General features: G+C 41.9%; 1 protein-coding gene across 4 annotated transcripts in view; it reads right to left on the reverse strand.

Moving 5' to 3' along the window:
• Positions 1 to 1,980: 1,980 nt before the first annotated feature.
• INPP5F (inositol polyphosphate-5-phosphatase F) overlaps positions 1,981 to 22,311 on the reverse strand; it is a 278,232-nt gene continuing 257,901 nt past the window's right edge. For 3 of the 4 annotated variants that reach the window (XM_064663652.1, XM_064663653.1, XM_064663655.1), the window contains exons 4-20: positions 21,580 to 21,708; positions 20,694 to 20,861; positions 19,914 to 19,970; positions 18,209 to 18,407; positions 16,422 to 16,601; positions 15,999 to 16,066; positions 15,435 to 15,559; positions 14,037 to 14,114; positions 13,161 to 13,281; positions 11,099 to 11,227; positions 9,318 to 9,435; positions 8,660 to 8,858; positions 7,617 to 7,688; positions 7,448 to 7,521; positions 6,133 to 6,261; positions 5,314 to 5,401; positions 1,981 to 4,601 (exon numbers count right to left, since the gene is read on the reverse strand). In XM_064663652.1, coding sequence (XP_064519722.1) covers positions 3,467 to 4,601; positions 5,314 to 5,401; positions 6,133 to 6,261; positions 7,448 to 7,521; positions 7,617 to 7,688; positions 8,660 to 8,858; positions 9,318 to 9,435; positions 11,099 to 11,227; positions 13,161 to 13,281; positions 14,037 to 14,114; positions 15,435 to 15,559; positions 15,999 to 16,066; positions 16,422 to 16,601; positions 18,209 to 18,407; positions 19,914 to 19,970; positions 20,694 to 20,861; positions 21,580 to 21,708 — 3,069 coding nt within the window. In that variant the 3' untranslated portion in view covers positions 1,981 to 3,466. The remainder of the gene's footprint in view (positions 4,602 to 5,313; positions 5,402 to 6,132; positions 6,262 to 7,447; positions 7,522 to 7,616; positions 7,689 to 8,659; positions 8,859 to 9,317; positions 9,436 to 11,098; positions 11,228 to 13,160; positions 13,282 to 14,036; positions 14,115 to 15,434; positions 15,560 to 15,998; positions 16,067 to 16,421; positions 16,602 to 18,208; positions 18,408 to 19,913; positions 19,971 to 20,693; positions 20,862 to 21,579; positions 21,709 to 22,311) is intronic. The other variant, XM_064663654.1, reaches the window with a different exon arrangement.

Genomic DNA, 22,311 nt, shown 5'->3' on the forward strand with positions numbered 1-22,311 from the left:
GGGCCGTGCTGCCCCAGATGGGACTTGCAGAACTGGTTGAACAAGGGTGGTTTAAGTAGTGAAGTGTTAAACCAGCCCAGAGCTGGGAGTTGTATTGGAGTAAGTAGGGCTGCCTGTATGGAGACAGCCTGCAGGAGCCCATGATGGAGCCACTTCTAGATTTTGCTGCAATTAATCCTTTTCTCAACCAAAAAAAAGGCTCCTGCCAAATTTCCATTAAGCTTAGACCACTTTTACTTGGGTTTTTTGCATGATTGAGATCATGTGAACAGGAAGCCCCTTTTTTGCTGCTTTTTTCCCATTCTAATTATGATGGTTTTGCTGTACAGCCAATCTGGATATTTTGTCTCTGCACAATGAGTATTATGAAACATAGTATTTGTGTATCCTAAACTTGAGCCCTTTCAAAACACTTACTTAAAGCTTCTTTCTTTTTTTTTTTTTTTTTAATCACTAAATGAATATTCATGGTTTCATCTGCCTTGTACTGTGAAGTGAAGCAACTGAACAAATACAGGAAGGAAATGAAATCTCTCTTCAAAAGGCAGCAGGGCTGGAATGCAGAGTTGCAAGATTGGGTTAGAGGATGGTTTTGTGCATGTTGCCATCTCCAGTATGTGAGTATACTTATTTATATGTGAGTAGGGGATAGTTCATAAGCTGGAAGGACATTTTGCTGGAGAGGGATTGTGACAGGACAGGGGGGAATGGCTTTAAACTCACAGAGGGCAGGTTTAGGTTGGATATTAGGAAGGAATTCTCCCCTGTGAGGGTGGGGAGGCCCTGGCACAGGTTGCCCAGAGAAGCTGTGGCTGCCCCTGGATCCCTGGAAGTGTCCAAGGCCAGGTTGGACAGGGCTTGGAGTGACCTGGGCTAGTGGAAGGTGTCCCTGCCCATGGCAGGGGGTGGCACTGGGTGATCTTTGAAGTCCCTTCCAACCCTTCAGTGATTCAATGACATGATACTTTTGGATCACTGAGCAATGACCCAATACAGCAGCTCAGGAATTCTTTCCCAAGCTATGCCCCAGACTGTTGGCTAAGCCATATTTTTTGAATATCAGAGTGACTTTAGAGCTATTAGCTGCTTTGCCCTACAGGACTGTGTTAAAAATCCCCATGTATTTGTAGGGATCAGTGTCTGTCCCACCTAAATAACAGCCAAGGATTTGCAATTTCCTCTCCCTGTACAGAACCTTTACAAGCACCAAGGCTGAGGCATTTTCTAAGGAGTCCCCTCATAAATGTGTCTGTGACTGGTTTTTTCTTCCCAAGACCAGAGCTGGAACAGCAGGAAAGGACAAAGAACTGATGTCTGTGTCCCTGCCAGGGGATCCCAATGTCTGTGGTGTCTGAAGGGAGAAAAGAGGGGTCAGAGCCAGGCTGGGACAAACACCCACAGGAGGGTCCCCCTGAACTCTGGACACACTTGGACACAGGGGTGGCTGAGAAGAAGAAGAGGTTGCTCAGAGGGGAGTCAAATCTCCATCTGTGCAGGTTGAGGGTAGGGAGAGGTGGGGGTTGGTCTCTTCTCCCAAGGAACAGGAAATAGAACAAGGAAATGGCCCCAAGTGGGGTTTAGATTGGATATAAGGAAAAATTTCTTCAGCAAGAGGGCTGTCAAACGCTGGGCAGCTGCTCAGAGTCCCCATCCCTGCAGGGAGTTCAAAGCCCTGAGGATTTGGCACTTGGGCCAGGGGTTAGTGATGGGCTTGGCAGTGCTGGGGGAACAGTTGGACTCATCTTGGGGGTCTTTTCTAACTGATCCTGTGCTACCCCAAACCCACCTGGACATAGTCATGGCAAACCAGCTCCAGGTGGTCCTGCTTGAGCAGAGGGATGAGGACCCCCAGCACTCCCAACTGCAACCATCCTGTGGCTCCTAACCCAGAGAGAGCCCAGAGAACCCACCCACCTTTGAAACAAACCCCCACAGCCCTGGAGCACCACACCCCTCAACATCACATACCAAAACCATCCCTTGATTCCACCTTTTTTTATTAAAATATCTCATGTATATTGCTCACATTAAAATACAGCAGTAGTTGAAGTTTAAATATCGCCACAAGTATAGACACTCAAAAAAAAAAACCAAACCCACATCACTTTTTAATAAAATAAATAAATCAAATTTGTTTATCAAAGTTTCAGACTGTCAGGGTTAGATGATAAAGTCGTTTCAGACACACTACAAGTCCTAAGACACAGAACTACCCCACCCCAGGACAGGAGGCTGTGGGGACACCACGTGCAGATTATCTACAGCACAGGGATGAGACACGGAGGCACTGGGGCTGCCAGGGTGGTTCCAGGCACAAACCACAGCACAGGAAGGTCCTGCCTTACAGCAGCTCTTGGAGCATGTCCTAGACTAGCATGGCATGGCAAGGCAGTTCTGGGAAAGAGCATTTCCATGGATTTTGACACACGGAGAGAAGGGGAGGTTTTATCCCAGCGTGAGTTGATGCTTAGCTTTATCCTGCAAAGCTGGAGCAGGGAATGAATTTGGTCTTGATTAGATGCTCACAACTATGCTCTGATGCAACACTGATCTCAGGAAGCAGTACCCTGGCCTTCTGCTTTAGCTGTTGTCTGGACTTGGCAGTTAGAATAGCTTCAAAAGAGTCACAGCACAGAGGGACACAAGGCCTGACAGGCGGGGATCTTGTCTTGCTTTACACAGACACAGAAAATTAGAGCAAACTGGCAGAGTTTGGAATTCAGAAAAAAAGGAAATAAGAATTGCTTTAACATGGGCAAAACAGCTCAAGGGCATTTGTTTCATTTCCCCTCACCTCAAGGGAGGAAAAAAAAACCAATCTACAGAAGAAATCTGCACTGCAGGATCACGGATAGTTCAGATTGGGCTCCAGGATGAAAGTGTTCCAGGATGTGTGAAAAGAAAAAGGATAGCAAAGAAATCTCACTTTCTCATTAAAGTATTTAAATTCAACAAAAACTCATCGGTTCCCATTGTAGAGGCACAATTCAGAGAAAGCTGCATCTAAAACCTCAGTGAAAACAAGTAAAAACTCTAGTCCAAAAATAAATAAAATGTCATTTACCGGTCGGTTATTTTGCTGGTGTAGTGCAAGGTAAGTAAGGTCAGAGAAGTGCAGTATCACCTTGGTAGTATAAATACTTTCTACATAATTCAGAAGAGCTACAAAATTAGTCTCCAAAAAAATAACTGTGCAACACATCTAAGACAGACAGCATGCTTATTGGGTCCCAGTGTCTAAGCTACCTGTTTAAATATGGGGTTCACTGGTGTGTCTCACCTTGTGAGGGAATTCTCAAGCTTGGTCAGAACCAAATTCATCTGCACCTCTCATTGCCTGTAAACAAGTCACCTCTTGTGGATCCCAGTATCCAGTAGCTGTTCATGCCACAGTGAGTCCTGATATCATTTTTTTTTAGTACTTTATTAAGAGCCACAAGCAGAAGAACACTTCCTGAATTAGCGACTAGATCTGAATGATCCGCGTCTGGCACTGCGTAAACATTTCCCTCAGTTCTTTCTGTTTGATTTCATTTAAAGCTTCTGGTTCTGCAGGGCTCTTCTGGACCTTTGCCACAGCAAAGTTAATCCCTTGAGTCAATCCTGCCTGGGTGATGTTTGCAACCTGGACCATGGAACTGCGGATTTTAGCGAAGGGAGACACGGCTCTGCTGCCGCTGCCGTCGGCGGGAGAGGGAGTGGTGTGGAGTCCTGTCTCGGGGTTCCCAGGCACAGAGCCGGGGCTTTTATGGGATTTGCTGAAGTCAGTCCCACCAACAGCTAAGAGCTGAGGATTTGGCTCAGAAGATGGGACATCCAGCTTGGAAGGCCTGGAAGGAACATCTCCCACAGGTTCCGCCCTGGTCTGCGCCGCCTCGGGCGCGTCCCTGCTGGTTTGGGTCGCTGGGGGATGGGGCTCCTGAGGACCAGCCTCGGCCTGCAGGACATCCGAGCCCTGACTCTGGGCATCCTGCACAAACCTCTGGCAGTACACATCCATGGGCTTGGCAAACTCCAGGTCTGAGCTGTCAGCAGAAGGCATGGCAATGTCCTCGCCGTCGGAGCGGCCGGCCTGGGAGCCCTGCCCCTCAGAGGGCACGGGAATGCTGAGGCTCATGTCCGTGCTGCTGAGGGACTGCGAGCGGCTGCCCAGGCGCGGGGCCGAGGCGATGATGCCACAGCTGGGCAGCACGTAGTCTGTGGGGCCTATGTTCTCCAGGGAGTCCGTCAGCTGGGTGTCCTCGTCCGACTTGGAGTTAGTCAGGAAGTCATCGGAATGGAACGAGTCATTATCCGACCCTTCCGTGTCAGACTCACTCTGGGCTTTGGGATCTGCCGCCGGATTCTCCAAAGTCTCGAGGCTGCTGTCTGATTTCCACAGATTCACCTTCAGGTTTGGCTTTAAAAAATTGACTTTCACGTCGGGTTTAGCAAAGCTGCCCAGCTTCCGGAGGTTGCTCATGTTCACGTTGGATTTGGTTTGCTTCACCTTCTGGTTGAGGGAGGAGAACTTGCTGAGCAAATAATTCTTGCCCTGGGCCAGGGAGCCTCTGTTCTGAGACCGAATGCCAATGATGTCCTCGTGGGGTTTACTGCTCCTCCTAGAAGAGAGAAATAAATCTCTAATGTACAAGCTTTTTTATAAACACCAAGTATTGACTGTCTTCCAGTCTATTTCCACAGTAGAGATGGACATTTAGTTACTAGGTTATTCTTTCCTCACATAAATAAATTAATTTAATCCTTTCCTTACCTAATACTGTACCCATATAAGCTAATCAAGCTCAAACCAACAAAAGGAGGGTTGATACAGAACAGTAACCAAAGAAGGAACAGCCAGTTTCTCCAGACACTTTAATTTTGGAAGAAAATAGATTTGAACTCCCCGTTTTTGTACCCTTGACTTTGTGTACACTGTATTCAGTAGCCAGATTTAGCAAATATTCCCTCTGGAATACCTGTAAAAAAATAACAAAATTTTCTGGCTGCACTTTCTGCTCAGCTGGGAAAAGAAGCTGAAATAGTACCACAATAACCCAGAGCAGAAAAAGTTATTGAAATGTGTGCCTGAATAGTTTTTGTTTGACAAAGTACAACTGTGCTACACAGCACATTTTCTAAGTTCATACAGTCTAAACTGCAAGTGTCCAAAATAATGCAAGAGATGGCACTTGAACTGGTAAAACAGGACCAGCCTCTTACTTCTACCCCACTGTCCTTTTAGGACATTTCTTTTAGGCATCACATGATTGTGGTTTGCCCCTGAGAAGAGCAGGAGTGGACACAGAACATCCACATCCTTTATGTACTCACCTTTCCAGCTTTTTCTCAATGATGGGCACATCCAATCCCATTGCCTGCTTTGTGATCCTCAGCATCTCTGCAATGCACTGAAGAGTGTCTGAAATCCAAGCAGCAGCCTGTCAGACCTTTAAAAACACCCCTAAAATCCCAGATTCCACAATCTAAGTCTAATTTTAACATAATTAAGTTTGGGGGTTTGGGTTTTTTTTTCTTTCACCCTATGAGTTGCAGTTCAGATTTCAAGCTTGCAAATAAACTTAAATAGACTCTCCTTGATCCCTAAATACTTGGTTCTTAGTGAATCACTGGCACACTGCTTCATTTGTGGGAAGAAGAGAAGCAATTGTATTTATTCTAATCCCTATTGACAAAACTCAGTGCTCCAGGTAAGAAGTGATATTTTTTCCCTTATTAGTGTTCATTTAATTCAGTTAAACAACAAGCAAGAACATTTCCAGACACTGATTTCACTAAAAAAAAAAAATCAATTTCTTCACTTCTTTTAGGAGCTCATTTTAACTTCATTTTGTAAGGTTTTGGAGCAGTAAAGACCTGGACAGGGAAATGTCTCCAGTTCTAGGAGACATGTTGCTTTAAAGCTGCATTTGGAATTTATTTTTCTTTCTATTAAAACAGTAACATCCACATGTTGACCCAGGAAGCCACGCAGAGGGTTTTTTATGGTTCCCCACCCTGCACAACTGGATTATATCAGAACAACTTCTGAAGAAGGACAAGTTTTGAGAGCCATGGAACAAGTGTTTCCCAGATAAACAGGGGGATACAGAATGCACTTTTATACCTAAAGCTTTTCCACATGAAACAAACCTTTTCCATCTTCTTCTGGGTTTCTCACCACAGCTCTGAGGGTGTGAAAATACCCACTCAGCTCTTTGTACTTGTAATGCAGCCTCATGCAAGAGAACTTGGGTTTGCCAAAGAGAGTAGGCTCAGGCCCTGAGAGAAAAATCAGATTAGAAATCTTTAACCAAACACTAAAGAGATGCTGCAGAGACTCCACCTAAATATATGGACCTGTTGACAGCCTTTGTCAGCACAAAAAGCTTCAGGTTTTCTTTAGACACTTGAAATGAAAGATTTTCACAATAACTAAACAATCAACTACTTAAAAAAAGCAATTAGACTCCCTGTATGTCTGGTATGATCCAGCCTGATGGTTTACAACAAATAGAAGTTTTACACCTTCTACATCCTGCAGTTTTTTAGGGAATGCTCTTGCAAGGATTAAAGGGAAAGCTAATACATTTCTACCAGGGGGATGCAATGAAGTTTTCAGCTCTCTTCAGTGCACTGCTTATATCTAAAGCACCACACAAGTTGTAGATGAAGATGTTTCAACTCTACATCATGTTTCTGTACATCAGGATGTGTCACAAATCTCCACGGTGCTGGGTAAGAGACCTTGCCACTGAATTCTTAAAAATTGCACAGACACAGGGAAAGTTACAGCCAGGACATGATGAAATCACTGGCTATTGTGTAATGGAGGGTTAAACTCTAGCAGGGGGGCACAAAATTTCCCTCCCTTCTCTCTCTTCCCTCTCTTTTTCATCTGCAAAAAAGTCAAAGCCATCACATCCTCAATGCTTCCAGCAGCAGCTGCTGGATTTCGCCTGCAGATGGTACATTCTATAGCCAAGTTAAATGAGCATAACAAGGTGATTTTGTAACAGCATGTTTATCATCAAGCCTCGAGAAAGAAGTCTTAAAAAGCTATGAAGCAGATTTAAAGAGCAATTCCAAGCCAGGTGCTGCCTTTGGATCAAAGAAAGAGAGCAGTGAATGCACAAACCTGTGACTCATTACAGAAGTTGATCAAGTTGTTTGATAAATAATGAAATTGGGTTTGATGATTCCCTAGTTCTTTTAAGAAAGAGGGAAAACTTTAGAACCCTAGCAGTGATCAAAGTTTCCATTTCAAACAGCAGCAAAAGCCAGGCCTGGGAGGGAACAGATAATTCTGGCATCTGTTAAGAGCAAGAAAGTCCAGTCCTGGTGAACTGCCCAGCATTTATGCCACACATCCAGGCTTGCTGCTTCAATCCATCTGCAGGATGCTTTGATGAGGGCTCAGCTATTGTTAAGAACATTCAAAAAAGATACAGGGTGATTATTTTCTTACCTATTTCTATTTTTTCCAGAGCTTCAAGACCTAACCTTTGGTACTGATTCACCTTGTCGACTTCATCATCATAACTAGGAGAAAAGAAACAGGATTTAATGCTTCCTACTGATCTAAATCAAAGCTCCTAGAAATAAACTACACATAGTAAGAGAAAGCAGTGACTTACTAGGCTACATAGTAGGCAGAGTTGGAAAGTAACAGCAGAACATCCACGTCCCTGTGAGTGGCATCAATGAGACTGAGGAAAGGGAAGAAAAATAAACACAGGGGAGAAGGTTTTATTTGCAGAACTGTAACCCCTGCCCAGTGTATTCTGGGGACACTCTTTTAGAATTCAACACATGTTACAACAAGAAGTTTGGATTATGGCCCATTATCTTGTGTGGTGCTGCTGCCTGCTCAGAGTCCCTGAAAAACCCACTTAGGGGGGTCAGTAACTGGGGGGCCACTTCACAAGCCACAGTGTGATCACCTACAATAAGTGGATCCATGTAAGCAACACCCTCCCCCAAACCTGAAGTTGCCTAATAGCTCAGATAGGTCAGCAGAAGGCCCAAAAAAACCCTCAAGCTATTAAAAATGCCAGCAGACAAATGGAAAAATACCTCAGACTCAGTGAAGGTGATGAGTCTGTGCCCTGAATAGCTGTCACAACAACCTGCTCTGCTATTTTTAGATGCTGAAGTTTAACCTGCAGAGGATCTCACCACTATTTTTCCTTTGCAAGCCAGTGAACTCTGAACTTGATAAGGAGGGGAGTTAGTTCATGCCCACTACTTTTCACAAAGAGAAATCTAGACTTTCCTATGCTGACTCATTCCCCAAGAACTTAATCTGGCTCCAAAGTCAAGTCACACTTTCCCTATAAATCAATAAGGAGCAACAGCTCCTCAAGCAGCCCCTCTAGAACTAGGGGTGGTTAGAAGTTCTCCCTGTGGTACCCCCCAGTTTTGGCAACATGAACTGACTGAAGGCATTTCCAGGTGATGTTTCAAAGGGGTACCATTTTAATGGCACTTTGGGAAAAGCACATGCTTAGAGGACCTTTTCTTTTCCAATTGCAAGTATTCAAACCCTTCAAGGACTCTTGTCATCCTGTGGAACTGTCCACTTGTGTTCTGCCAGCCCAGCTACCAAACCCATTTCCCATCAGCAGCAACAGGCAGGTCAGAGCAGCAGCAGCTGAGCAATTCTGACTGTCCAACCCACCTCGGGTCACAGTCAATCAGTGCCCAACCCCCGTGGAATTTTTCATCATCTGGTAAGAGCAGCTTCATGTAGCTCTGCAGCAGCTGGCTGATCAGCTCCTGGTGGCTCCTCAGGTTCTCCTTGTGCAGGGCTTCGTGCTCCTTCTCCTTGGTAAATATGGAGTACAGATCCTCTGTGACGGGGATGCCCTGCATCAAATCTGAATGAAACCCATCAAACACCAAACCAGAAAGCAAGTTAAAAGGGATAGACAGCAAATTCCTTCCAAATGTTTCATATTTACTGGTGCTCTTGGTAGTGTTTCTGAATACAATGCTGCCACAGTAGGTATTACACTGCTTTCAGTGAAAAACATTTTAAGAGACACCTGCTACATAAATTTAACTTAATCTAAAAAAAGAGACACTACAAGACATTTAATGCTAAAACAAAGTCCCACTGCACACAAACCCTCTGAACTGACTGTTGTTTGATCTCCAAATGGAGAACCACTGTTTCTTATGGTGTCCATCACACAGACATGAACATTATCTACCCCCAAGGTGCTTTTAAGCTTCAGGATGAAAAAAAAAAAATACAGTCAAAAGATAAAGCCAAGATGATTTCAATGAACTTTTCTAAATACCATAGTTCAGCTTAGTTGAAATTGTACTCTTACCTATGACTGCTTGCCTATAAGCATCCCTGAAACGATTCAAGTAGTATCTGTTTGCAGAATTAACTCCATCCTTCATCACCCCTGCCAGCTTCCTCTCCCCAGTCCTGGTGAAGTCCCCCTGTCACACAGAACATGCAGATCATGCACAGATGCACCTGCAGAACAGCAGGCTCAGCTCAAAAACCTGTGGCATTCTGAGACTCAGAGCTGAACAGGTGACAACTCAGAAACTACCCACAAGTAACTATTTCATATAGAAGTTGAAAATACTGATTTTTCAAAGGGCATTGACTTTGCAGAGAATCTTATGTGTTCAACAGATTTAGGATGCAATGGGAAACAGAAATTTGGACACACATGCCAGCTAACATTAAAGTAGAACATTCAAGATGTCAGTCATTGTGATGTTTGAATACCTTTAACCTAAAAGGAACACTACTGAAACAAGAGAGAAGACTGGAGCTTACTGAAAAATGGTTTTCATCTTTTATGTTTTTGCTACCAGAACAAGACAAGCAGAACATCCTGAAGGAGAACAGTACATATCCTCACAACCTCAGAAACAAAAGCCAGTTTCTAGGCCACAGAAGGCTTAGAATTTGAATAAAAAGCTGTTTTGGTAGTTACAGTTCATCAGAGGATTCTATTTTCAGAGACACTCCGAGCACTGGCACAGAGCAGTTCTAAAAGCCATGTCAACTACTCTGAAGAACATTTCAAGTGTGTTTCACTTTCAAATTGAAAGAAATATCACAATTAAAAAGAATTTAATTCATGAACCTCAATAGCAAATAGAGAAATCTTCAAACAGAAGGCCTGAAAATCTAGATCTATAAATGGAGGTCTGTGCTTCAGATAAAGTTAAATATACATAATGAAGACAAGCATGTCAGGCTGGTTTTTACAATTTTTTAAAATAAACTAATCAAAGTTCAGTAGAGGTTTAAAGAGGGATCTCAGAAGCATTTCCACCATAATGATTTTTCTCATGCCACATACAAAGAATAGTAAAATTTGTTCCACCAGTGACTTAAACACACAGCAAGTACCTCAAATTCTGTGACTTTTCAAAGAAGCAGGAGTTAAAAAGTAAGGAGTTTCATGCCTGATCTTGGTAAACAGACTGCATTCATAGAATCACAGAATCAGCTGGGTTGGAAGGGACCTCCGAGATCATCCAGTCCAACCCTTGATCCAACCCTGCTGTGGTTCCCAGCCCATGGCACTGATGCCATATCCAGTCTGTCCTTAAACACCTCCAGGGATGGAGAATCCCCCACTTCCCTGGGCAGCCCATTCCAATGGCTGAGCACCCTTTCTGTAAAGAATTTCTTCCTAATTACAACTAATACATTCTTTAGAAAGTATAAGTAATTAATATCACCCTGCTACCTACACATCCTCATCTTCAGACCCTCGGAGTATTTTTGAAGTACCATAACTGCTTAGGAGTGCTGAAAGTGTAACTACAGCCCTGCTAAAATTTAAATGGATGTCCTGGTTAATATATATCCTACACTCTCAGCTCAGCTCTGCTTTGCTGCAGACATGAGGAGGATGCAGTTAAAGCACAGCCAGCAGTGCCATGGGACACTGGGTAATCGGAATTCTCCGGTTGGCGCCGAGCGCCACACAAAACGTTCTCCTACTCTGAAGCCTCTTCAAAACAAACCCAGGCAGAATATTTGGCTTTATTACATAGACAAGAGTTTCCTGGTGCACATAAAACCTGTCACAGCCTCCCCTCATCATCAGGCACCAGCAGGCCCCTTCCCCGTTACCTTGAGGGCGGCGGTGCCGGCGTACTGCCGGCTGATGGCATCGCCGTTGTTGGCCCACATCACCTGGTAGATCCTGTTGCACTTCACGGGCAAAGGCTGCTCAGGGGGCATCACACCCAGTTTTTTGAGCTGGAATTTGACATGTGTGTGTTAATAAAACGTCCGAGATAAGGGTCGTTCTCTGTGTCAGAGCTCGATAAAAGGAAGGGAAACGCTCGCCGAGCGTTCGGTCGTTAAACTTTCTGTGATCTGAAAAAGGGGCTCACTCTGCTGATTTGTCAGAGGAAATTAATTGTAAGCAATGAATCACTAATTCATTGCTAGGCATCATATCACTGGAGGCAGCATTAACATATTAATTATGAATGTAGGAGCCAACCATCAAAAAAAATGAGCTGGAGTTACTGCAGATTGCTCAAGATACAGGAAATTTTTCAAAGGAGAACCATCAAAAGAACAGGCATCACAGAACTTTAACATGCATAAACAAGTTAATATGTCTTCTATTGCAAAGGCATTCATGACCTCAAGGGTCTGAAAATAAAAAACAGCTTCTTTTGTTGGTTTATTATTAATGCTTGCACATTTTGGACAGTTACTGTTTAACGTTGATACTGAAAGTGAGATATCTTACTCTTCAAGACAACCAGTACTTCAGTTTCCCCAAGATAAAAGCCTTGGGTACAATATAAACTTTAGGCTTTTTACAGACACTGAATTGGTAAAGCTGCACAGCCATAACTGCAGTGCAGTCACTAACTTGGAATAATGGTAAGGGATATATCTTGGAATAGATCATAGGCAAACAATTCCCAACCAAAAGCAAATGCTCAATCACTCTTTGCAAGTTCAATGACAATTGATCCAAGGCTGTTCACTGACTTTGAAAGCCCTATAAAGTTTCCAGGTGAGAGAAAGCAAGTGCTGTGGCTCCAAGGGAGAGCAAAGGTGAGGCACATGGAACACTCATGTCATTCACCCTGCAAAGGTCAGGGCACTGCTCTGTCATGAATTGATTCCAAGGCACTTCAGCTACAACACCAGAATCATGCAGCACATCACTAATACTTCAGTGATCACTGAAGCCTCTTCACAACCATCTGTAACACTCCTGATTTTGAAAGGTTGCCTTTGAACTCGAGAGTTACCCTAGAGAGAAATCCTGTTCCCAAACAACTGTGGGATTGCAGGTCCCTCCCCTTGCTCTCCATACTCCATGTCAGGAGACCAGAACAGCAGATGACAAACAAGAACTGCCAGATACAATGGTCAGAGCCACTCACTTTTCATCCTATTGAAGGACTCACTTTGTCCTTTCTCCTTCCCTTTAAACAGTCAGGTTTGCTCAGTTTGGGCTGGGCTGGAACTGAGCCTTCTAAAGTTCAGTTCCAGGACTATTAATCTGCATTAAGTCTCTGACAGAACTGTATTTATGAAGTCTTCACAAGGGAGGACAATCACAGATTCTATAGCAAAAAGCAAATGAGGGGCAGGGCAAAGAGGAACATGACTAAAGGAAGGACCCTCAGTCTGCTTGGAAATCCCTTCCCTAACATCCACATCACAACAGTCACACCAATCAGGGATATTAACATCATGAATTAATTATTCCTTTAAACACAGAAGAGACAACTAATCTCCCTGCTTGCTGCATCACAGTATTTCTTTCACTTCAAAGCAGCTAAGATAGCATCCAACTTCCAGCTGGATTTTAGTCCCTTAATCTCTCATTTCAGGGAGGGATTTGGGGGCGTGATGTTTTGTTTTTAAACTTTGTATTACTGCCTAAAATTACTAAATCAAACCAAGACAATCCTCTCCAAGATGTGGACAGTCAGTCACCTCCTTTCTGAAGGAGGACACCAGGCACCACTGTTCTACAGTGATTTCCAGCTTTGTATTTCTACATGTTATTCCTTTCAGCTTCGAGCTCTCCAGGTGTTTCACAAAGATTCTTTTCAGTAGAGGTTAGGTTAGCATTTTTCAAACCCACAGATTTCTTTGTGAATAACAATGAAGTTCTGAGGTACTTGGCCCTTGACAGAGTGCCCACTTTACACACCTGCTGTTCCATGACCACCCTGGCAATGGCAGCCTGCACCACGTTGGTACGATCCAGGCAGTCCATGCAGTTCACTCGAAAAATTCCTTCCTGTTTACAGATCACTCCAGCCTGGTCAACCCTTTCAACAGGAGGAGAACAAAAGCACACTGAGACACTTAAAATGCAGTGTAATTGATCAGCTTCTATAAACAGTAGGAGATTTTACACTATTTACAGTTGCACTCATCACCAGCCACACCCCACCCTGAATTAACTCCTCTTGTTCCAACCTATCCTCCACTTTAATCTAGGCTGGATGTCAAATAAATCCTAGTGGGGCCATAAACTTGAATTCAGCATCTAATTGCATCCCAACTCTTGCATATATAATACAAGCTTTCAAGAGAAAAGGCATTTAATTTCAGATACAGAAGCCAATAAAAATGAACAGTGAGATCAGAGTAACTGATTGAAGACTGCAGCACATCCATTTAATGTCCTTTAATCAGTACAAACCAAAGGTCAAACACAACTACTGGTTTCAACATAAGGCTGGTTGGTGTTCTAGGGTTTGTGGGTCAAATACAGTGTTTCACATTAAATATGAGAAACCCTGAAAGTGTTAAATGAAGAAAGCCCTGGGCAGGAATCAACATCTGAGAATTTTTTGTTACATGTCTAGAGCACCAACACTGCAGAACACAAACTGTGACACACAAGCTGGGCACCAGAAAAGAAATATAAAGCATACCAGTTATGACAAGATTAAGGTCTCCAAATATCAATTGTTTGTTGGGGGGTTTTTGTTTGTTTTTTGTTGTTGGGTTTGTTTTTTGTTTTTTTTTTTTTTTTAACAAATTTTCCATAGTGGTCTAAGAAGAGTTAAGTACCTACCAGCACCACTTCATGTCAAGAATAATATCATGAATGGCATCAGTCAGTGTTTGAACATTTTCAAACTTCATTCCTCGGCTAAAATGCAGAATTTCACAAAAGTTAGTTTGAATTAGAGCAGTGACTTTAATTATTTTATCTGTAATGTTCACAAAGATAGTGTTTTGGCTAAGTGGGAGAGACAAGCATTCTCTCCTGCAGCAAACTTGAAACAGGAGCCAACATTCAGAACTTTTCTAAAGTACAGTTCACCATTAAATCCAAGGAAAGAGGATAAAAAAATAGTTAAATTCTCAAGAATTTCCTTATTTCCATAAGGAAGAATAAAAATGTGCAGCATCATGTGCAACATTCTGTTCTCCCCTTAGTCACAGTCTCAAAAGCAGTGAGTGTAGATGTGAGATGGGGAGGATGAGTCCTGCTCCAGCAGTGACTGCACAGAAAACACCCCCACACATCACCCCCTCCTCCCCCATCCCACCAGGTTGGTTTTTGGGATTGTTCTGCACTCACTCGCTCTCAGTTTGCAAAAAAGAAACAGTCCTGGTCACCACAGAAGCTTTTAGGAGAAAAGTGAAGGAATAAAAAAAAAAACTCCTTCAAACAAGAGATTAAGCATCAAATCAATTCAGGGACCCAACAGGCCTAGAGGAGTCTCCAGGCCATCACTATTCCCTTCCCAACCCCCCCTGCCAATATCTACTAATGACACACTTATTGAGTCAGTAATGCTCTGCCAGGCCAGATGCAATCCCTAGATTACGTTCAGAAATGAAGATTAAAACAGTTTAGAGCCCGTATTGACTCCCACACAGAGGCAGCTGGAGGGAAGCAGGAGGAATCCAGGCCTGTGGGACAGATGAAATGCTGGGGCATGGGAGCACTGCACCAGAGCATGGCAGAGTGCAGGCAGGAAAACAGCCACTGCTTGGGCTGGATTCAATTAAAATCTAGGGTATTTTATGGGGAAAAACCAGCAGCAGGGTCCTGAAAGAACCCATCGTGTTGTTACAGAAAAAATAAAGAGAAACAGGAGTGGAGAAGAATTAAAAGCAGAAAGCTGCACACTTTGAAAAAGCAGGTCAGCCACAGCTTTACATTCACAGCATGTCTAAGGGAACTCTCTTGCTTAGAATGTGTGACAATCAAGCTTTGCCCAATAAATAACTGCAAATTTAACAGGTCAGGGACACAATATGACAAATGGCAGTGCTTGGTTACCCAAACTCAAAATTTTATAGTGCTTTAGTTTACAAAGTGTATTCTTCCTGTTTAAGTGTTTCAAGCAGAAATAGAAATCACAATAATAATAACAATAACAATGTTTTCTCCTCCCTTCTACTCTCCTCTCATGCTCATAGAAAAAGATGCAAAGGGTCATTTTCAAAGGTTTCTTACCAGTGCTCATGGAAGTCAAATGAAACATAAGTCAGGTTTGCACTGTTGTAGAGAAGAACTTGTTTAAGGTAAGCATCTCCAATAATCTTCTCTCTGCCTGTTTGATCCACCAAGTTAATAATGACCTGTTCAAAAGTCCAATTAGTTAACATTTGTCATCTGCTACACAGCTTGCTCAGATATACACACCATGCAATAACAAACAGCTCAGGAGTTAAAAGATTTGCAGGAAATCTTGCTGAAGTTACAGTCTTTGCTAGATTGTACCCAAGACAAATAAGCTCTAACAGTTCCCTGCCTACACTAACTTTAATCCAGAGAAGCTCTGAATTCACAGGACAGGTACACAGGAGTAGGGTTTACACATTCCCACAAGTTGTTTTCAGAGCTTACTTACAGACAGTTGAAAAACCTATTAGAATTCTATTTACGGACCAACCTTACAAACTGTCACAAACAAGCTTCTAAAAAACCACAACACATCAGGAATAAAAACAAACTAAAAGCATTAACCTCCATCCCCTGCATTTTCATGAGATTACTATTTTATCACGTAGCACTCACCTGCTTTTTGTAGTTTTTCAGCTGCTCTTCAAAGTGTGCACGAAAACAGGGCACAGTTTCATTCTCACCTACAAGGCAGAGCAGTGTTAGACAGAAACAGCCTGTTCAGCAGTCAGTCAGGTCCTGTTTGATGTATTAAACTGTGCCTAAATCTGTGCTCTAGAAAACCCAGACAGCTTCACTGAAGACACACTGTACAAAATTCCTTTCAAAGGCATTTCATCGATTTGCTCAACTTCGACATTGCTGTTCCACCACAGCAAAAACTTCAGTTTTGCTTTCTTTTGCTTTTTGTGCAGAGGAGATGGGACTAAAATTTAAATTTTTAATAGGCCTGCTTAATCCCTTTCCCTGTGCACCACACACATAAGCATCTCTTCCCAAGGGAACTGTGATCCTCAGGTATCCCACCCCAACACTTACTCTTGTCCAGGCGGGGCCGTGGGTTGTATCTGTATCCAACCTGGCTCCAGAAAACAGGCACAGAGCCTCGGGTTTGGATGTAGGAAAGAGTGTGGTTGTGAACATGAATCAGTTGCTCTGTCTCAACGTAATTTGCCACGTTTCCATTTTTATCCACACCTCTCCTTTTGTACCGCATTCCTGGGAGGAAGGAAATGGTCAAAGGAATATTTCAGTGCTTGACTTAAACATTAGTAACTTTTGTTGCTGTTTTTGGCAACACTAACACAGGCTCTAGCCAAAATCCATCATCAGTGGTGGAAGTCACTCCTGTCCTGGTTTATTTCTCAAAAGTTATTTTGACTATATGGATAAAGTTTATTTACTGACATACTACGAGCAGCACCACAAAGTCAAAGATAATCTCTAGTCCACCATTAATGATACATTCCCTCCTGTTCTGTCACATTTAGCATAAAGTTTTACTTTAGTGCTCAATATTTCCATGAGCCTAAAAGGCCATTTTTACTCCACCTCTCAGAGATCCCACAAGCGGCCCAGGAAGTCCCACAAAACAGAAGATTCCCCCTCCTTATTGTAACTTGCACATTAGGAAGAGCTAACGCACTCCTGGCTACCCAGTTTTATGCCCAGCCAGCCCTGAGCTGCTCATTGAACAGAGAAGTGTTTGCAGATCCTTTTCTCAAAGGAGAGGACATCACTATCTCAGGAAGGAGCAGGTGGTAGCAAAGGACAGGGAAGGAATAAGAGGGCTGGAAAAAGGGCTCAACAGCACTATCTAAGGAGTATGGGAGGGAAGGGAAGAGGTGAGAAATAGGGAAGGGAAAGGAGTGCAAAATACCTACTTAGGGACCTTTAGAGGGGGATTGTCAAAGCACTATTACAGCCTTTAATCAGACAGGCTTTTAGACTAAAGCATCAGATACCCTTCAATTATGCTCTGCCACCAATAGTGGCTCTTACACCAAAACCCAAACTTAATCATTCACAAATAAATAAAAAAAATAAGTATACTTAACACAGAAGTATCTTTAGCTTTTAAATCAGTGTTTCCTCTGTTTTGGGGTTTTTTTGGGGGGAGTTAACTATAGTATTTCAAAAATAAAGGCACATTGAACTCTTGGCTAAAAGTATGTGCTACAGAATTAATCCAACACACAATCCTATAACTATTCTTCAAAATATTGCCTCAATTTATCAAATCAATCTTTTTGTGTCAAGAGAGAAAGTTCTGCACACTTTGTGCTCTGGACTAGAAATCAACTGAGCACAGTGACATTAACAGTAAAAGCAAATGAATAACAAATTACCCCTCTGCAATTCAGTTCCTGTATCTGTGTAACAATTTAGTATTAAAAAGGCATACTGTAAACTAGATATTACCCTGAAACTCTGAAGTATTTACTCCAAGTTGTTCTGACAAATAATGTTCCTGGGAACTGAATTAAATAAAAGTGAGCAGTGGTATAAAGGGCAGTCCCACACCAGGGTAAGCTTTCCATGGTTTTTTTCTTGGTTTTATGACATGTTGAAAACCTGACTGTGCAGGAAAGCAGTTGGACACAATGGAGAATATCTCAATAAAAATCAAATAGCCTGAAAAGCCAGAGCTGAACAGGACCCAGTAAATTGTAGAGCGGTTCAATCTTTCTTTCCGAGATCCCAAGCACAGGGAAGAATTATGTTTGCCTTGCACCTTATTTGACTTATTCCAGCAGCAGCAAGGCCAAAGCATCCCTCTGCAGTGTTCAGGAACACCCCCAAAGCCTTGGCCTGTGCTTGCCTACCAGCTCTGTGCCGACTGCGGCGGGAAATCAGCGCCACCAGGAAGGTGGGGTGAACGTCATCCACACACGTGGATTCCTGGGGAGGAGTTTCAGGACTGCTCTTGTCATCATCAGAAGATTCACTGTAGTTTACCACAAGTTCTTCAATCTGCACAAATCCTTGAATGATGGGTATGATCCAGAAGTCCACTTCAGCATTCTGAAGGGTACAAAAAAACATTTATCATCTACAATTCTCTCTGCCGTTTTCCATGTTTATAAAACAGTTGCTTCTCATGCTTTTTGTGTTTTAAGCAATGTTTGCCATATCCTTGTCTTGTTTCTGTGAGTGGTACCAGCATTTTTCCTCCATCAGTTGTAGGGCTTTTAAATCAGGAGGAAGAAAGAAAACAACTTTAGATTTTTCTGTGGAGATGGAGCACGTTGAATCAAGGCAAGGCAAAAAGCCCTCCTCTGCTCTCAGCTATCCATGGACAGAAGAAAAAATTTTTAAAATTTCTTTTAAAAAAAGAAATTCTTTTTTTCAATTTTACCCAAAGAGAGTTTTCAATACAGCATTATATCTGATGTTTAATCACACTAAAAGCCTAAAGTAGTAATTTCCCATGTCAAGGATAGTCAGTTCAGATAGAACAGGAAATACAGGTAACTTATCACCTAGTTTCTGCTTTAAGGTAGTTTTACAACCTCTATGTGGGCATCTATTATATCACATTTATATAGGTGGGTAGTTTTTAACCTGTTTTCAGCAAAACATACCAGCATAAGCTTCATAGGGGCCGACTTAGCACTCAAATCAACTGGTTCAGGGTTCTGCCACCCTAAAACACCAATTTCTTAAATAGAATTGAGATCCAGATTCCCCAATGGTCAGCTCTTTCCCCAAGGTTATATCATTTATATCCCCATTTATATCTTAGAACATGAAAAATACAACTAAACTCCTGCATCACACACAAATTATTAGAGGATCCAGGTTTACCCTGGTGTAACTCCATAACCATTTGATTATGTTAAATTATTAATGAGAAAGATGCAGAGCATAAAGTAAGATGTCTGCTGTCATCTTTAAAGAACATAAGACTTGGCCTAAACTGGCATACAATAGTTAGTAACTTAATCCTTTACCTCCAAGTTTAGTTAAAATGAAGGAAGATCATATATTGAAGAAAGAATGGTGGTTCTATGTTTCTTTAAGTGTTTCTTAGCCAGGAAAATGTTTTCTTTGCTCTGAGTAGCTGTTCAGAACAACTTGTTCTACACTGTTTTTACATTGATCAGCTACTCTGTTTAAGGAGAAAACACTACTCTCTCCACTACAGAAAACAAAAATCTCATCTCAAGAAAACTTTGGAATTCAGAGTTACTTTTTTTCTGGCTCCTCCTTATTATCAAGCTCAGCTCTGTCCAGGGATAATCCACTTCACAGATGAATACAACTTAAATTCAACTTCAGAAGTCAGCACAAAAATATCACAGCAAGTTATTCTACATTGTTTTAGAGTAGTAAAATTTTAAATTCAGTTGAAGTTCATTCATTAGCAACAATCACAGGCTAACTAGAAGGCTGGGGGAAGAAGGCACAGCCCTAATCCTGCCCTGTCTGCCAAGCAGGTTCTCAAGCAAACTTCAGAACACTTAAGTAAACATTGCAACTAAAACTAAAGAATGATTCTCATAATACATTCAGAAATCAAACACTCACATCGATGCTGATGAGATCTTCAATCATGTGCTTGTTCCAAAAGAATCTGTCATCAACCTGTTTGAGACAAAAAAGGGCAGGTTTTGCAACATCAGACACCCGAGTTCAGTTGTTTATTCACTGCAGGTGCACACACAGGTCTCAGAAGTGTTCAGTTCAGCTCCAGTCACGCTGCTGGAGGCTTTTGTTCCTCTTCCTTGCACTGAAGTTGGGCCCTGTCATGCACCAGAGGCCCAACTGGTGTTTCTGGAGAGTCTCCACTAAACATGTTCCAAGGCAAAGTTCCTACATAGAAGCTTTTAGCAAGTTTGACTAAAGGTAAAGTATTTTTATCAGCTCAAGTTCTTCAGCTCACCAAAATTCTGCCTGAGCAACCAAACCCACTGGTAACTACACTCATACTCAGGTTTTATGTTTTTAAGTAAAGGCTGCTTGAAATACAGCAGAATGGGACAGATGCTCACTTTTATAACAAAAGGATAGATTTTGTTACCTTGAAAGACAAGGAAAGAGACAGTTCAAAGACACCAAGAAAGAGGCTTCTGGTTTAAAATCACTTCCATTATTTACACAAATGATGTTGGTCAAAGCCAGCACAAAGGTTTGTTACAGTTTAACAGTATTGCACAATTCAGCACAGAAAATATGTTTTCACTGAAGTGGAAAAAGGAGCTACAACTTCTGCTTTAGCCTGCAGCAGTGTGACCAGTCAAGTCTGGAGCACAGACATCATGGAGCAGCACATCTCCCAGAGGGAAGAATCAAACAGGACACACTTACTTTCCTCCACAGGGATAAGTTTGTTTTCTCACACGTGCTCTGTCTCTGCACAGAATTTGTCAGGTCATAGGTCAGGCTGTAGTAAAAGGAGTCTGAATCCATGAACATTTTGAACAACTCCTCCAGTAATCTCTTCTCCAGCCTCTCTTTCTCTTTGCTTTCTTTAATCTGAAAGAAAAAAAAAATGGCTTTTTTTATTTCTCTGTGAATGAAAAAGAGTCCAGGCCATATTTGCTAAATGCTATTTCTAACTCTCTAGGACAAACTCTTTCTATTGAGGACCAGGCTCTTAAAAATCCCAGCACAGACAATAAAAACAAGGGACAGCATCCTCAAAAATATATCATGTTATTACTTTTACCATTCAAAGCAGTCAACTTCTGGAGCTGAACATTTAAGTAGGATGTTTCAATCTCAAGAGTTTAAGAAATACTGCAGCCAACCCATCCTAATTTTAATAAATATTGTTTGGATTTCCTAATCCAACCCACTGTTTTGTTAAAAGCATTTTGATGAGATTGTTTGGTGTTCTCTGAGGAACTGGGCACCAAAATTTGTCTCCAATTCTGTGTTGTAAGAGAGATGCTTATGCAGAACAATTTGTAGAAGTTTAGAATCCCAGCAGAAGGTAATCCTGGTAAGAAGGAACTCTATCAGCAATTCTGCCAAAATTATGTAATTGCAAAACACAAAAAAAATCATAGAATTGCCACAGATAATAAAGTCAAAAAAATTAAACTGAGCATCAAGACAGCAGTTCCACATTCTGCAGTTTTTCACTAGTTCTTTAAGGTCTTAGTACTCCATTTGATCATCCATCACAACCTTGGAATTATACAGCAAACATTATGAAAAAAAAACCCAAAGAAACAGTAGAAAACTTTACCTTCTTTTTATTTGGAGCAGACACATTTGATTTAATTTGAGTCAGAGTCTTCAGCAGAAATTTTGTGTCATCTGGGGACTGTGTTATCTTCTCTGGCTTGTTTATCCCAAAATGGTGCTTTTTACAAAGCTAAATAATGACATTGAATTAAAGCCAATAATTAGATACTCTTTAAAAAGTCCCAAAAAAATGTAATTAAAGCCCACAAAAATCAAGACTTGGATGTTCACAAACCTAAGGGAGACACTGAAATACAGGAGGAACAGGCAGGTTTCAATCTAGAGCCTCATTCTTCCTGTGTTTTTTATAAAAGGCACTTTCTCCTGTGCTTGTGAGGATGTCTGCCTCAGTTTGACATGACTTGAGTATCCAGACCCACCTCAGCTTCCCACCCAAGTTACACTGTAAATTGGTATCACTCACTTGGTTATTCTATAACCAAGTTCTAGAATTAAGATTCCCAAATCAGATGAGAGCAAGAGCATCTATTAAAAAAAAAAAATACTTTCTCCTAGTTCAGTGTTGTATTCTCAATAAGCTTTATGAAATCTAGGGACAATTTTATTGTAACTTCCCTCCGTAGCAGAACTTGTGATTTCTGTTTAAAAAATACTTTTAATCGAAAAATGTTATTTAAAAAACCACAACCAGGAAAAAAAATAAGTTTTATTTCACGTTCAAATTTCACTGAAGCAGAAGGAGGAAGGTCAGAATTCCTTGAGCACTGTCATA

Source organism: Pseudopipra pipra, chromosome 8 (genome assembly GCF_036250125.1).
Source record: "Pseudopipra pipra isolate bDixPip1 chromosome 8, bDixPip1.hap1, whole genome shotgun sequence".
NCBI classification, from domain to species: Eukaryota; Metazoa; Chordata; class Aves; order Passeriformes; family Pipridae; genus Pseudopipra; species Pseudopipra pipra.